Raw genomic sequence first — 17,370 nt, 5'->3', positions numbered from 1 at the left:
CAGGGAACATCACTTGATAACATTATTAAAATATACAAACTTACATACGTCCCATAATAGATTATGCCAGCCCGGCATGGATAAATATAGTTCCAAAACACATAAATAAACTACAAACTATACAAAACACAATAATCACCACAGCATACAAAGTCCCCCGCAGTACCTTATCAAATTTATGCACAGATATGCAAATATACAAACAATAGCCGATAGACTCATGCATAATACTCTAAATTACTTTGAGAAAAATTGGCAAAAGAATGACCTGCTTTTTTGAACTTGATCATTATTACATACATGATGGAAGTAGACCTAAGTACCTCTCACTTGTAAACATTTATTTTAAAAATAAGGATGTAATCAGGTCACCTACTGTTAGACATTTAAATTCCACACTAGTTAGAGCCTAAGAACAATACATTTAAGAGGGTATTATATGTGAAATGTATTCGATTAGTCTCTAACTAGTGAAATGTGTTACTTGCATTATGCAAAACACAGAATGTAACTGTGGATATATACATGGACATTGCCCTGAAAGAGGTCGGAGCAAGTGTGGTTTACTCCGACCCTCATGTAGTATCAACATTCACAGACGATAAATCACAGTCCGGAAAGGAGGAAGAGGTCCCCACGAACCTGACCCTCCTAGGTCACAAAAGACCTAAATCCCGATCCGGAGAGAGAGAGAGAGTGTGTGTAAAATGCTAGATTTAAATGCCACAAGTGTATTTAAAAGGGTATTTTATGCCAAATACGCGTTGGTTCTTATGCGAAGTGAACAAAGTGACATTTTGCTACAGAATTGTACTTTAGTATGAAGTGTTCGTGAGCATATGTGATCAAATAAAGAGAAGGAGCAGAATAGCACTAAATTCTATTGGTATACTATTCCAGGACATGACCCTAAAGAGGGAAGAAGAATCAGTGTTTTTACTCAGTGTGTTACATCGCATATAAATCTGATTTCGTGAATAAAAACTATAGCATTTGATAATTTATTAATAATAGTCATGGAGGAAGGAAGAGGTTTGACTCTCCCATGTCTCACACAACCACCAATCCAGAACTCACAGTGTAAAATGAGCTCTCTCTTTCTAATGACTTTATACACGTGTATGTAACCTACATGTAGGCTATAAAGTTCAAACAAATCTACTGAAGGTGGGCGTGGCACCAGTCAGTGGTTGACAAAATTTATTTGTTAGTAACAAATTAGCAAATGCAGGGGAGGAAGAGGTCGAGGGTGAACGTGACCCTCCCAGGTATACCAAAAGATCCAAAAATCGGCAAAGAAGAAGAATGAGCGTAAAATGAGCTCTTTCTAACGACTATAAACACGTGTACAAGCTATATGGCTACTACACAAAGCACACGTCGGAGATTGACAAAATTTATTACTTGTTTCTGCTGCATTCAGTCAAAAAACTTTGAATGACACTGTCAACAGGACAAATAAACACATGTTACTGTTTAGACATCAGTGTACCGGACTACAGTTGTGTGACTTTACTTTTGCTTTTTGAAAGTTCGAAATCGTTTATAGCTCGTGCATCACGTGACAACAAAACGAGAAGTTTTCATTATTGCTTTCGATGCTTCTTTTGAAATGAAGGAATAAAAACTAGAATAATATAAAATTTTGAACTATAACGTACATAATATAAATTTCACTAAAATAAATTGATAGTAAAGTGATTTGATTAAATTTTGAATGTAACTCAGTAACACTTTGTGACGTGTGCATAAAGGAATTTAAAGACTGCGCCTGGATTTATAGGGCTAAAGACATTATGTATCGCACACCTATAGCAAACATCACGGAGTTAAAACCAGGATAACGGATGCCATCATCACTGTGGACATGTTGCAGCGAACATGGAATGAAATCGAATATCGGTTAGACATGCTGAGAGCCACTAATGGCGCGCACTTAGAATTCTACTGACATATCAATAAAAGCTGTTTGAGTTTGGCTACAAGATGTTGAAAACTGCATGGTTGTATTTTTTTAATTCTTTAATTATTAAATGTTAGAATAGGAAAGATTATTTGGGGCCGCCCTGTACATCCAATTACTCCTATCTCACTCCTGCATGTCTCAACATGTCTTCATTCCCCCAAAATAAAAATGTTTAACTGCTTTTTTTTTCTTCGTACTAAGAGGTATTAATACATCTTCATTCGTAAGTATTAAAAAAGTAAAAAACGTTGATTTGCTTCCCTTCTATACTGGAGATTTTAACTGTTTAAAACGTAAAATAAAATTTCATCTATTTTCTTTTTCACCACCTTAAAAAAAAATTAAACATTGATGACGTTTGCTATTCGACCATTCACTAAGTATCAGTAATCCTCAAATCCAGCGTCCATAATCAGAAACTTAACAATGAAGGTCCTTCTCTACAGAGAGAGGTTGTCCAGGAGCTGTGGTGAGAGTGTGGAGTAACCTAAGCCTACCGCCGATGGAACTTTGTGGTGAAAGAATGACAAACCAGACCCATCAAATACTCTCGTCCTCAAGTGAGTTAAAACTCCAGTAAGTGTTCTCAACGGCTCAAGAAGATATTAAAATTATCAAATATTTCAAAACAGACACTCTCTCTTTATTCACTTCAAAGTTTCTCTTAATCTGTTACTGCACAGTAAACTCCAGCAAAGCGTTGTTAAAAGTTCAGAAAATATTGCAGAAATTTAACGAGAGTATGTAGCTATTAAGCTATGAATGCTGGAGAAAACAGTAGCATCCTATCCTATATGTGTATATATATATATATAAATCCTATCTTAAAGATGGCAGACTAACTGCAAAATATTTTTGTATTTGTTTGTTTCAAAAGTTTTTTACTTTTATGGTTTGAACGCCGAAAGCTGGCGAAGTATTAGAATCCAACAAGCTTTATATTTCTGACAAACACTACGTCAGACTGTACCTTTTCTTTACATTCTTCTTACCTTGCTTATTACAGATTCCAAATAAGAGGTGTGTAAAAATAGCATTTCAGATCCATATTTGGATCTCCATAAATTATTGGACCAAGGATACAAAATTTATCTCAAACGATATTTATATAAGTAACAAGAATTTTAAAGTTACAGCTTGAACACCTAAAGTTTGCGAAGTACTGGAACCGAGAGGCCTAAAATATAATTTTAAAAAATGCAGATTTTGTTGTGTTTTTTAACATTTCTTATTAATTTTTCTGTTACAGATTTCAACTTGGAGGTGTGTGTTGAAATCCATAATGGACAAATTAATAGGAAATGTGAAAAAAATCAGCATATTTAACGTTAATCTTATCACAATCTGTTACTACGTTTATTGCACACATTATAGAAAAACAATTTACCAGTCGACCTCAAATATTTCTATGAATTGACTGCTTATAGGTTAAATTTGTTTAGCAATAATGTTTCAGGTTATCAGTTACAGAAACTTTCAAACCAGTTAAGGAACCTTGATGATTTTTGGTTAACGTACTCCGTTTACTTCGGTCAGTACAGATGTTTTATTTAAAAATATCTAAAACAACACACGATAAAGTGCAGGGGTTTTCCTAGTGTGCACTTGATCACAAATTGTGCACATGATTATAAAATTCCATTCAAGAGTTGATAAATAAGTGTATTTGCTAGAATATTCTTCATTTTTTGGATCATTTGTTACTATACCTGTGTGTATGAGGAGCAATAACGCGTCATGTATTAAAATATTATGATGTTAAAATATAATTGTGCAGCTAGAAAACAAAATCCTTAGGAAAAGTATTTTAGAAGGTTAATCGCAATTTATATGAACGATTTATATATATATTAATAGAGTCATGGCGCCACGGTTACAAGCGACATAACTCGTTTAGTTTATTTTGAATTTCGTGCAAAACTACCTGCGCTTGTCGTCTCTACTTTAGCAGTGATAGACCAGAGGGAAGGCAGCCAATCAACGCCACCCACCTCCAACTCTTGGGTTACTCTTTTACCAATGAAAAATGGGATTGCCCGTCACATTATAACCCCCCCACCCCCACCACACACACACACACACAAGGCTGAAAGGATGAGCATGTTTGGTGGGCCGGGGATTTGAGCCTAATGAACACCTACAGTACCTTGCAAACGTATTCACCCCTCGCAAATATTGTTACATTTTGATGAAATACAAATAATGTAAACTTTTTTTTTTAAATGAACTTGTTTTTATTCAAAACTGTTATGATCCAACTCAACACTGTTATGTGTGAAGGAGGTTGAATGTCAGCAAAACCTACAAAGAAAATATATAAATTCAAATTTGCTTATTGCATAAGTATTCAACCCCTAAGTCAGTACTTGGTGGAAGCACCTTTGGCAGTAATTACTGCTGTGAGTTGTTTTTTTTAATAGCTTTGAACAGTGGGATGTTGTAATTTTTGCCCATCCTTCCTGGCAGAATTGCTCCAATTCTGACAAGTTCGTTGGGGATTGTTGATGGACTGAAATCTTCAAGTCACTTTCTTCTTTTGAAACCACTCCAGTGTGGCTTTGGCCTTGTGCTTCGGGTCGTTGTCCTGCTGAAATGTGAATTTTGACCCAGTTTTAGATTCTCGGCTGACTCGAGCAGATTTTTCTCTAGGAATCACCTGTACTTTGCACCATTCATCTTCCCCTCAATCATGACAAGCTTACCAGTTCCTGCTGATGAGAATCATCCTCATAATATGATGCTGCCACCGTCATGCTTGGCAGTTGGGATGGTGTTAACTGGGTTATGTGCTGTGTTTGGGCTTGCGCTAGACGTAACGTTTTGAATTTAGACTCAAAAAGCTCAATTTTTTTCTCGTCTAACCACAAAACTTTCTGCCACATGTCTGCAGTATCATTCACATACTTTGTCGAAAACTCCATACGAGTTTTAAGATGATTCTTTTTCAGTAATACAAAATAATATCCAAAATATCCAGAATATTGTCGATGTATGAACACTGTCTCCCATCTCAGACATGGAACTTTGCAAATCTTTCAAAGTCATTATTGGCTTCACGGTGGCATCTCTAACCAGTTTCCTGCTTGCCCGGCTGCTTAGTTGAAGGGCGGCCTGATCTGGGTAGTGACTGGGTGGTATGAAGCACATTCCACTTCTTAACGATGGACTTCACCGTACTCAAAGGGATAATCAGCGACTTTGAAATTTTCTTGTAACCTTCTCCTGATCTGTACTTCTCTGCCACTTTATCCTTGACTTGTTTGGAAAGCTCCTTGGTCTTCATGGTGGGTTTGTCTTATCATTATGTGAGTTGGGGCTTGAACAGATGCGTTTACTCTGAAGTCAAGTTAGACCACTTTGAATACACACAGACAGAGACCATTACACTAATTTTGTGCCCTTTCAAACTATTCTTTTGCACCTGAACTGATATAGGGTTACCGTAGCAAAGAGGTTGAATACTTATGCAATTGAGAATATCCGAGTTTTCTTTGTAAACCTAACTTACTTATATAATATCAGCGTTTTTTTATCTTTTTCATTTGGAGTAGATTGGGTAGATGCTAAATATAATGTCCCAATTGAAAGTTTTATGATTGCAAGCTCAGACAGCAACAAAATGGCACTGTATTTATTTTTGTTTGTAGTATTTCTGGTTTAGAAGAATGAACACACACACACACAGGTAAACCACCCCCGCATATCGAAAGGTTCGAAGATTTGGATAAATGGAATGTCATATGAGAAAATATGGAGAGGAGGAGGCAAATTACTGAACAGAATTAATTGATTTTCAATTCTACTTCCGTAACCTCACATTTTCACGACACAAAATAACTAAAAATAATATCCAAACTAAAACTAATTATTCAAACAGTGTTAACTTGTGGTAAGCTGAACCTGAATAAAGATTAACTTAAATTAAGGTTAATCTAGGATGGAAAATGTAAGTTTAAGAAACATTTTGGATAACAAATCAATAACAAGAAACCCCAACCTAAGGAGTAGCAATATCTAAATCTATTAATGACATACGTTGGTAAAATATATAATGACAAATGTCTACTGAAAGTAAAATAAGAAAGATGTTACCATTTTGCTATTTTCATTAATAATGCCCCCCAGTGGCACAGCGGTATATCTATAGTTTCTAACTACCCCTATCTACTGTCAATAAAATGAACGATGCGAAGTCACAATGGCCACATTCCACGTTACGGATATATTATTTTCTGTTTATTCTGATTTTTTAGCTAAACTTTACACCGTGGGCTCTGTTCACTACGAGGAATCAAACACCGGATTTTAGCGTTGTATGTAAACTTACACTTGACCCACTGAAACATACGGCGACAAAACTTGATATACGCCACTAGTTTACAGGGACACATTACTGAATAAAACCCTAAGCTCTTAAAAAGTTACATGTCATGGTTACTACTTCATTCATACTACAATAGGAACTAAGATCCTTCACGCCCCAAAACATAAAAAATAACTGAGAATACCCTGACAGAGTATTTCATATTACAGTAAGCAAAGATGAAACTACAATATCATAGTTACATGTTACAGTAATACATCAATTCTTCAATCTATATAACATAATACAATAGACTGCAAAACAGGTTAATTACAAGTTACGTCATACATCCAATTAAAAGCTAACATTTCCAAATAGCCGTTATTACTGAATTAATTTTAATTCGATTTACCATTGTTGTGTGTGTGTGAATTTATTGTTTTATTTATATATAATAAAGCACTTTTATTCTTGCTAATCTGGCTTCAGCTTACCATACCACTAGCCAATTTGGAACAATGCTCTCACTGGCAAAGTGAAAGCTATGGTTACGAAAGAGAACTCTCTCGCTCAAAACGCCATTGTTATAATACTGAGCATATTTCCAGTGCTGTTAACATAGACAAATGTTAAAGAAAGATCTGAAACTGACAAACGCTCACAATGAGAAAGTTCAGAAGCTACCAGCCATACCTCGAAATCAACGGCCTTTTTGAAAAGAAATATTGCAAGAACAAACGATATAACAATCCCATCCGATCACATTCCTGTCAAATTCCCTGATGCAGTTTTAATGGACTTTTGTGCTTTTGACTGGCTTAATTTAACGTAGTATTGGAAGCCACGTCCATGTATAGTGGAGAGTCTGTGGAAAGTTTTTCAAGACGTGTAGATTAAGATTGACCCCGTCGTTCTTCTAAGAGGCTTGTTACCATGGTAATTACGGTATGAAACAATAGTACGTAATGATGGCTATTAGACTGAAAGTAACCGACGATGGCTGAAGTAGTTCCAAGGGTGTACGGGAACTGGAACATAGTTTTCTTGTAGTTTGTTTGTTTTTTAGCGTAAAACTACACAGAGGATTGTCTGCACTTTGCCCACCGCGGTACTCGAACCCCAGACTTTAGCATTGCAATTCCTAAAACTTGCCGCTGATCCACCAGAGGACTTGTTCTTATAAAATGCGATTAACCTTAGTATCTGTATGAAGTTCAATGAATTCATTTGGAAAAAAAAATGTTTCATTCACTTGACTGTCTAAAGCCATAATCGCAGAAAAATTTAACCTACAATATAAGAATAGACAGCTTATATAAAAGATTGTGTTACTCATATTTCTAGGTTTGTCACGGCGGACAAAGCGGTCGGTTCTGGGGGGTTTAGAGCCATTTGGACAGAGGTGAAGGAAGGTAATTGTTTGTAAAGAATTATATAAATAAGCATATCAACAAGTAAAATTTTTTTTCATTAATCTCTCTCTCTCTCTTTCTAGCTGTTTTCTTTGACTTATCTATTGCTGTACTTAATTAGTTACCTGTTTCTTCGATTCTGTGGTTTGTTATTCCTTATGCAATTGTCTGTCTCTTGATTCCAAGTGTTTATTATTTTCAGCTGCGACCACGTGTAAAGACTTGCTGTGTGAACGCAGTAGGTTTTGTATTTCGTCAACTCTCAGATGTAATCAAATATCCAACTGTGGCTTTGATGACGACACAGATGAAAATAATTGTAAGGAAGTTTCGCACTGAGTAGCTATTTGTCAGTGATAGTGTGAATTGAATGTTCTGTATTGTGTTAGTTTGTTAGTCTTATTTTTTTTGTAAGTTATAAGAATAATTTTCTGATATCGAATATTACTGGAAAGATTTCGATATCACAAATTATACTGATCATAGGCCATTATCTTTTTTTTTTCTGTAATGTGCTACTCATAATACTGGGTAAAAGTCTGATCTCAAGATAACAACGCTAGTTTTCACGAAAGGTTGATTTACGTGTTATATTAACGATAAATTTCACCATGCTAAACATAAGAAGTTCAGTTTGGAACAAAATATATATTAAATAACCAATATTTGATACGCTCTCTTCTAGTTTTAACGATATGACACCTTCTCGGTGTGGATGCTACAAGATCTTTAAGAATCTTAATTCTTATTTCTGCGATTTTTATTACTGTATGATCTCCCAGAGTTTGCTTCCCTTTTGCAACATTAATTTTTAATTGGTATTACAAACTTTAAGTTGGATTATCATAAGAATTTTGAAGTGGTCATTTCATAACTTTTATAATACCTTCGGCTCTATCGTTCTCTTCTATATACCTCTTATTCAGCAATCATTGGGTATTACGTGACAAACCAGGATGCCAGTGTGAAACTTATCCTTGTTCGTGATACCCCAACTTTCAATATCTCTCATATCTTATTCCTGCAGCAGGAAAACATCCTCATACCATTAAAGACCCACCAGTATGTTTCTATGTTTTACTTACCATTAAAGACACACCAGCATGTTTCTGTGTTTTACTTACGCATCTGCTTTGCTTATACGTCACAAAACCTTAGCAAATGTTTTAAAAGACTTAATCTTTGTTTCGTCAATCCATTACACATCATCTAATTCGTTCTTTCAGTATTTGTGATCCTTCATAAAGTTTAATTACTTGACCATCTTCACACGTAAAATATACGTATTTTTATCTACGTAACTAGTTTCTTGAAGCATCTTTGAAAATAGCTTTATTGTTGCTAACTTAATGTGTGTCCTAGATTTATGCATTTATTTTTGTGGATGTTGTGAAAAGATTGGATGTTGACATTTTTGAATAACTCTACGCTTAAATCTGAATAGATTTTTTTGGACGCCATTTCTTCCTCATTTGAATTTCAATTCCCTGTTGCAGCAAAACGCTCTTAATGTTCTGTGAGCCACACAGTTTTTTTTTTCACTGTTTAATTCTAAATCATTATTTCAGTTTTAGTCATAATTAAACCTGTATAAGCTTTAGAGTATGTTGGGATTTTACTGGCTATTCACTGCAATGAATTTAACTTAACTGAAGGAAAAGTGTTGTTCCTTTAGAGCAAACATGAAAGAATATATGTAACTTTATGAAAGCGTGTATTTAGGTTTAAAGCTTACTCAATCAAATAATTGACATACAATTATGTTGTGATGCTATTTATGAAGCAAAAAATTATTTACTATAATGACATGATAACATGTGGATATAATACAAGAGATATCATTAACAGTTTTTTTTATTATAAAACAACATTTCGACATGACAAAGCTAGAGATATATCGTTAATGATTACTAACAATTATTCCCATTCTTGCAAGGTTTTGTAAAAACCAGACTTTTTTAATTTTTTGTTGTTTCACACTTATACCGATCTTGTGCATCCTTAATGAACAATATTGTTTAAGATGCCTATTAGTTATATTTAATTTTTTATGCTAAACATGCTAGTCTGTTTTCTCTGTTGCTTCAGATATTATCTTTAAAAAGTTAAAGGTTCAGACAATCAAGCATCAATTATATTTCTGATTACCAGGTACCAAGGAAGTTTCAATGGACATATACCTTGTTGTAGGGTTAAGTGTTGGAGCTGCGGTGTTCTCCATGTTAGCTTTATGTGCCGCCTGCCATCGGAAACGGAAACGAAGAGGTGATAACGTTCCTGCTTTTGAGCACCGCCCTCAACCACCACGCGAGGCTCCCAGCATGCATCTTATTTCAATGGAGAGTGTTTGAAATTAATGGTTTCAATTCACAAAATCAATGTTTAAATCCCTACCTGTTATCAAACGCTTCATACGATGGTACTGTTATCTAGAAGAGTTAACAATAAAAATTTTTATAAAGTACAAGTGAGGAAACGACTTACGTGTTTTACAATACATAAACATTCCGCCAAGAAATTGAGAAAACATCACCACGTGTATATATATACAAAACCTGAGCTTTAGATAGTGTTAAAGCAATCTTCGGTTTAATTTGTTCGATGCTGGAGAAACTTACTGTTATACTTTAAGTAGCTCCCTAATTGTTTCCAATTGTATGACGATGGATGCTCAAAATCTGCATTATTGTGTATTTGTTGGCGCCATTATACAACATTAATTGTGTATTGTGCTTCAATATACATAACTTTAGTGTCGTACAATCAGAAAACATAGCTGATCTAATAAGTGTTTCAGAAGCCTGTAAAATGTTAAACATTCAGAATTTCATTGTCTGAGTATATGTCTTTCTTACTAGAACGAGGCTAAGAAATTATTATTAAAGTAATACTTAATGAAGAATATAATTTGAAATTAAATAATTCGCATGCATATATTTTTATTCTATTAACTTCTTGTTATTACTGCATTCTTCTACTTTATGTTTTATATATTTTCACAATATTAATTTTAGAAGAAAAAAAAAGTACCAATATAAAGCTCTTTAATTTCTGTTTCAACGTTTAGGATATTAGCGGTGACATTTATAACACAGTGTAGTGCTATCATTTTCTAATAATTAAGTAGCGCTTACACTTGAAAATTTTGGTGAACAATTAATAACGATTACACATGGATCACGGGTATAAAACTGTTAATGATCAAACTTGTTCTGTCATATAGCAATAATAAAATCCATGAAAACCAACCAGCGATTCGGACAATACATAAGACGCTGGCTTGTAACCACCTAGTGTTTGATAATTAAACCTTTTGCATTTTTACTTCTCATAAGTAAATCTTTCATAATATTACTAACTTCCAGAAATTTAAGTAAATACTAACTAAATAAATAAAATTATGGTGTTTTCTTTTTTAAAAGTGTTCTTCTGTCTTAAAAAGAATGCTTTAGAAGTAAGTTGACTAAACTTATCTACATGTTTTAAATGTATGGAGACTGACGTTTCTGCTATGGTAGAAAACTTAAACAAACACGTAAACTGATGCATAAAAACCAACTTTAAAATCGACAGCTTTGAGCAAAAAATTAGTTTTCATGATGCAGGCAAAAAGTTGAAGTTTCTGACTTGGTTATTCAGTGATTGTGTCACAAAAGGTGCCAGATTGAAAATGCAAAGTAAAAACACAACAAGTATTTGTTTTACACATGTACACGTCCGTTGCGAGTCAAGTTATTGAAAAGTAATTTTTCTTCCCTATATTGATATACATAAAAACAAAATATAATGCTTGATTAAAAATTGAAGTTTTTTCTTGTTCCGTATTGAACTGTGTCTTTTTCTTCTAAGTGTATTTACATACATGAAAAAAATATATATACATACATATGTACATTTATGGAATTTGGTTGTTTGCTTCCAAGAGCAAAGCTACAAAATGAACTATATTTGCGGTGCCCACCGCAGGTATCGAATTTTTAGCGTTATAAGCCCTCAAAGCTTCCCGCTGACAAGACAAACAATGGATGTTTTACTATAGTATTGTGACTACCACCAGCAAGGATCACAAAACAAATAATTCTACTTGTTTTTTAACAAGAACTTTCAAGATTACAGCATTGTTTCTACGTGCTATCGCAAAATACCTGACAATATAAAATATGAGGCTCGGCATGGCCAGGTGGCTTGGGTGCTTGACTCGCAATCTGAGGGTCGCGTGTTCGAATCCCCATCCCGCCAAACATGCTCGCCATTTCAGCTGTGGGGGCGTTATAATGTGACGGTCAGTCACAATATTCGTTGATAAAAGAGTAACCCAATAGTTAGCGGTGGGTGGAGATGACCAGCTGCCTTCCCTCTAGTCTTTTTCTGCTAAATTAGAGACGGCTAGCGCAGATAGCCCTCGTGTAGCTTTACGCGAAATCCAAACCAAACAAAATATTTGTGAAAACATGAAAATAAACCATTACCCGTAAGCCTTTACACTTCAGATGTATATATAAATATATATATATATTTGTTTTTATTACTATTACCGACGTTTCGCTTTTACAGCTTCTTCAGGGTTAATACATACAAACTGTTTGATATTGAAGTACACGTTAATTTATAAAACTGATTGTGATGTTCCATCTCTCGAGTCTGTCGCACGTGTCTACAACAACATTTTACACATTGTAGTTTCATTACTGTTCTAATATACTTGTATTACGTAGCTCTTTGTGATTTATTACCATATGTTACTAAACTAAAATATAAAAATAAAGAGAACTGAAATATGTTTTATGATTAACTGAAAACACACAGACAGAAAATAGAAGTTGCTAAGAAACAATAGTAAGTGGAAAAAATTCGAAATTTAAAAACTAATTGTAAGACTGTGTGGTACTCCAGAGTAAGCAAGTCTAAACTGGAAGTAATAAGTGTAAAATGTATTGATACAATTTATTCCGTGAATGGTGTTTTGGTCACATGTACCATCCATTGTCTCTGTTCATTTTTGGATTTTTAGTCGTTAATGAGTATAGCTTTCATATATTTTCTCTCTTAAAAATCTGTGTTTTTTTGTAAAACACAAACTTTAAATGGGTTCTGTTTTTCTGTGTTTGTGTAGGAAATGTTCTGCTGGAGTGGTTTTGTGCTGGTTATGTGTATATAGCTCATTGATGTGTTCCGAGATGCGAATGTGGAAAGGTCTTCCGGTTTCTTCTATATACGTGTCTCCACATATATTACAAATGATTTGGTAGACGACTTTTTTGATATTTTTAGTACATTTTCTTTGCGAGAATAAAGAGTTAACAAATAGTTTTTTGTGTTTACCTGTTTGTGTTACGTTGATTGTCACCAAGAACATAATCAGAATCGTCTATCAATCAGCAATCACCCATTTGACTCACAGAAGTATGAACCGCCAAAAACATCTACGGTCACAGAACAAAAAAATATCGATTCTACGGCACCAGATTAAAAATATCATATCTACACATGAAAATCATCAAGAAAAAGATAACACCTCATCAGCAGAAAAGATAGCTATAAAAGAACTCTGAAGTAACGACAACCTAATCATAAAGGAATCAGACAAAAGGAAAAGGTTTTGTAGTTTTAACCAAAAATAGTTACCAAGGTAAAATAAAAGAACACCTTCAAGAAACTTCCACCTATACTACATTAAATAAAAATTCAACCAAAACAGTCGAAGAAGAAGCCAAAAAGATACTTAAACATCTTAAAGAAGAAAGTGCTTTATCAGAGAAATTACTTACAGAATCAAAACCCTCCCATAACCGTATACCTGAACTATATGGAGTCCCTAAATACCATAAACAAAATATACCTTTAAGACCCATAGTGTATGACTCTGCAACAGAAACCATATCCTGGTTACTTGATCAACTGCTTAAACAGTGTCTAAAGTATGTTCCATCACACTTAACCAATAGTAAAGACATATTAGAAAAGATGCACACTTGTACACAAACAATTTGCGCTGACTCCATTTTATTTTCCTTAGACGTAATCGCCTTGTACGCATACATACTTATAGAAGAAGGCAAAGATAGTATCATTAACTTCACATCTTCTCTTGATCAACATGCTTTTCCAGGTAACATCACATTAGACACAATCCGAACAATGCTCAATTTTGTCCTACATAACTGTTATTTTAAATTTGGTGACACTTTGTACAAACAAGAGAAAGGAGTAGCAATGGGTAACAGAGCAGCAGTCACATTTATTATAATATTCATGCATACCTTAGAAACCAAAGCCCTTGACACACAAACGAAAAACATATGTGGCACAGATACATCGATTACATATTTGGTGTTTGGAATCATGAAAAAGAAACCCTACATCAGTTTTACTGTTTCCTAAACATCTTCCACCTCTCAGTCAAGTTCACACTAAAACTACCCAACGCATAAGGATACTTAACGTTCTTAGACATAACCCTAAAAATCCAAGACAGGGAAATACAGAGCATAACAAAGAAAGCAAGAAACCGATATTTCTCCATTACAAATCACACACCCAGAACGAGTCAAAAGGGGAACCATAATAGGAGATTTAAGGAGAATAAATCAAAATTGCTCCACACCGATTGCCATTCAAACAGCACAAAATGAGTGAACCACTTCTATTACGAAACGGATACCCCGATTACTACAACGACGGTGTTTTCAAATCACAAAAAAACCATTAAAACAGCGACAGCCCCAAAACAAGACTTACACGAAAACGCCAATAATGAATATTCCTTTCTTAAACAATACAATCACAAACAAGATTCGTAAAGCCAACTGACAATCAACGTAACACAAAAACAGGTAAACACTGAAATAATTATTTGTTCACTCTTCATTCTCGCAAACAAAATGTACCAAAAAACATCAAAAACGTTGTCTACCAAATCATTTGTAACATATGTGGAGACGCATATATAGAAGAAACCGGAAGACCTTTCCACATACGCATCTCAGAACACACCAATGCACTATATACACACGACCAACACAAAACCGCTCCAGCAGAACATTTCCTACACAGAACACATTTCAAGTTTGTATTTTACAAAAAAAAAAACAAAGATTTTAAGGAGAGGAAATACATATGGAAGCTATACTCATTAACGAAAATAATCCAAAATTAACAGAGACAATGGATGGTACATGTGACTAAAACACCATTAACAGAACAAATCGTATCAATACAATTTACGCTTATTACTTCCAATTTAAGACTTGCTACTCTGGAGTACTACCACACAGTTTTACAATTAGTTTTTAACACTGCTAATAAATTTCGAATCCTTTCCACTTTCTATTGTTTCTTAACAAATTCTATTTCTGTCTGTGTTTTTTCAGTTAATCATAAAACATATTTCGGTTTTCTTTATTTTTATATTAGTAATATATGTCGTATGTTAGTGTAGCTACGTAATATAAATATATTATATTAGAACAATAATGAAACAACAATGATAATTTATACATCGTTGGAGACACGTGCGACAGACTCGAGAAATGGAACATCACAATCAGTTTTATAAATTAACGTATACTTCAATATCAAACAGTTTGTATGCGTTAACTCTGAAGAGGCTGTAAAAGCGAAACGTCGGTAGTAATAAAAAAAAACAAATATATATATATATATCTATATACACATCTGGAGTGTAGAGGTCGTTAATCTAAGCCTTGTACTTGCTCAAGAGCTAGTAAGTGTTTCAAACTTTGGTTGCACAGATGACATTTGGGTACAAAGAAGCTGAAGATGAGCTTACAGAATCAGTTTCCCAAATGCGTAAAAGAAAACGTGGAAGAGCAAATTATTCTAGGAACCAACACTAGACTCTTTAATATGGTGTAACAAAAAAAATTATGGAAGAACAACGCTACATAACCTTATAGATAACCGAATTAACACCTCCCACGAGCTAGATACCACCACCTGCTTACCCATACCTATAAATATCCACCAACAGTAATCATAATTCACACAACATTCAGCCTTGATAATGGATGCAGAATGCATTCGAAACGCGTCGGCCAACTCATCACTAGCTACAACTTTTACCCGTTGTTCTAACAACGTTAAGACGGCTTATCGACTTCTTGAGAAGAAAGTAAACCTACAGACATCGGTCTTGTTTAACAAAATCTGCCTACAAGAAAATCTGTCACCAAAGTATACCAATATATATATATGTGTGCATATAGTTTTGTTTTGAGGTTTAGAGATACAGTTGGGTAATTAAATGTTTATTTCTGAGCATTGACTACATCGATTAGAATGCCACAGAATAATCCAAATTATGATTAAATCAAAATTTCATAAAGATAATCAACTTATCAAAAGTAGAGTTTCATATTATTACTATTTTTGATTATTCCAGATATTCATGTAACCCTAAACTGACAATATATTTCCAATAGATACTTACATTTTCTCACAAATCAATTTTTCTCAATAAATATTGCCCTCTATCGGCACAAATTTTCAATGCTTGCCACTAGCCTTCCACCTCCCGCTTCTGCACATCTATATGCAAATGATCATGCAGCAGCTCTTCACCAATAGGAGCATGACACAACTCTATCTTAACCAGTGCCCCCTTTACATTTGCACTCATTAATCACTTTGAGATTGGTCAGAAGACCTACACCATATATTACTGGCAGTGGGGAGGCTGATTGGGAAATGTGAAAGGATATAAGTATCTATTGAAAATATATTTTCAGTGTAAGAAAATGCTAACTTCTGATACAATGTCTTACCTCCTCTCATAAAATAGCTAAAACCCCACACTGAACTAGTAGAGGGCCAGTGAAAAAAATGTTCCCCCGTTAAGAAGCACCCAAAGAGATACCAGGAGGTGTGGAACCATAAGAAAAAACATCACACCTCAACAGAAGACCACACCACACCTGATCCAGGTATACTCTTTGCTCTTTTATGATTGTGTCGCGAACATAAAAGGCTGAAAAACAAAAGTAATCCCAGAATATGTATGACCGAGTAATGGGACCCCTGTGTGTCAAGTGGCTAGGTCACAACAGACTGTAGTGGTACTTCAACATCATCGAGCACCAAGTGGTATCTGGAATGGTACATCAGATTTGTGGTATGTAGAGGATTACCTACCTCTTCACCTCAAAACAGAAATTTATAGGGAAGATGAGCTTCCGTACCAAAATCTGTCTCCACTTGCCTGAATTTTCAACACAACCAACACCAGATCAGCTGAAAACCAACATACAGTGGATGGCAGGAAGGTGGAAAGCCCTGGCAGGACGATCTCCAGTTCAAAACCTTCCAGCAATGGGTATGGTACCGCCAGTCTACAGTAGAAGGAGGATACCCCGGCCATGCACAAGCAGAAAAATGTGTTGCATCCAGCTACATCCAACACCAGATACAACAGGAACCAACATCCATCAGATGATAGGATGAGGGACCGCAAACCTGGGGTGCATCTCCAGTCCAAAACCTCGTGACAGAGGGCATTTGTCATCCTGTCTATGGTAGGAGGAGGGATAATGGACAGCACACAAATGAAGACTTATTTAGCTGAACCATCTCCAACCAGCACTCGACCCACCAGGAATGTACATCCAGAGTATGGTAGATAGGTAGAAAAGTCTCAGCCTGAAGGGCAAACTGCAATAATTGATATATATATA

The 17,370-nt window shown here is 34.8% G+C and overlaps 1 protein-coding gene across 5 annotated transcripts in view; it reads left to right on the top strand.

The window, feature by feature from the left end:
- Positions 1 to 11,895, top strand: part of LOC106458980 (cubilin-like) — a 61,018-nt gene extending 49,123 nt beyond the window's left edge. For 2 of the 5 annotated variants that reach the window (XM_022385352.1, XM_022385353.1), the window contains 4 exons: positions 2,413 to 2,542; positions 7,614 to 7,681; positions 7,884 to 8,000; positions 9,833 to 11,895. In XM_022385352.1, the coding sequence (XP_022241060.1) occupies positions 2,413 to 2,542; positions 7,614 to 7,681; positions 7,884 to 8,000; positions 9,833 to 10,032 (515 nt within the window). In that variant the 3' untranslated portion in view covers positions 10,033 to 11,895. Of the gene's footprint in view, positions 1 to 2,369; positions 2,543 to 7,613; positions 7,682 to 7,883; positions 8,001 to 9,832 lie in introns of those variants that run through there. The other 3 variants (XM_022385354.1, XR_002610482.1, XM_022385355.1) reach the window with 3 other exon arrangements.
- Positions 11,896 to 17,370: the final 5,475 nt, after the last annotated feature.

This window comes from Limulus polyphemus, unplaced genomic scaffold (assembly GCF_000517525.1).
Source record: "Limulus polyphemus unplaced genomic scaffold, Limulus_polyphemus-2.1.2 Scaffold541, whole genome shotgun sequence".
NCBI classification, from domain to species: Eukaryota; Metazoa; Arthropoda; class Merostomata; order Xiphosura; family Limulidae; genus Limulus; species Limulus polyphemus.
The sequence above is the reverse complement of the archived record's forward strand: the minus strand, read 5'-3'. Positions and strand labels throughout refer to the sequence as shown.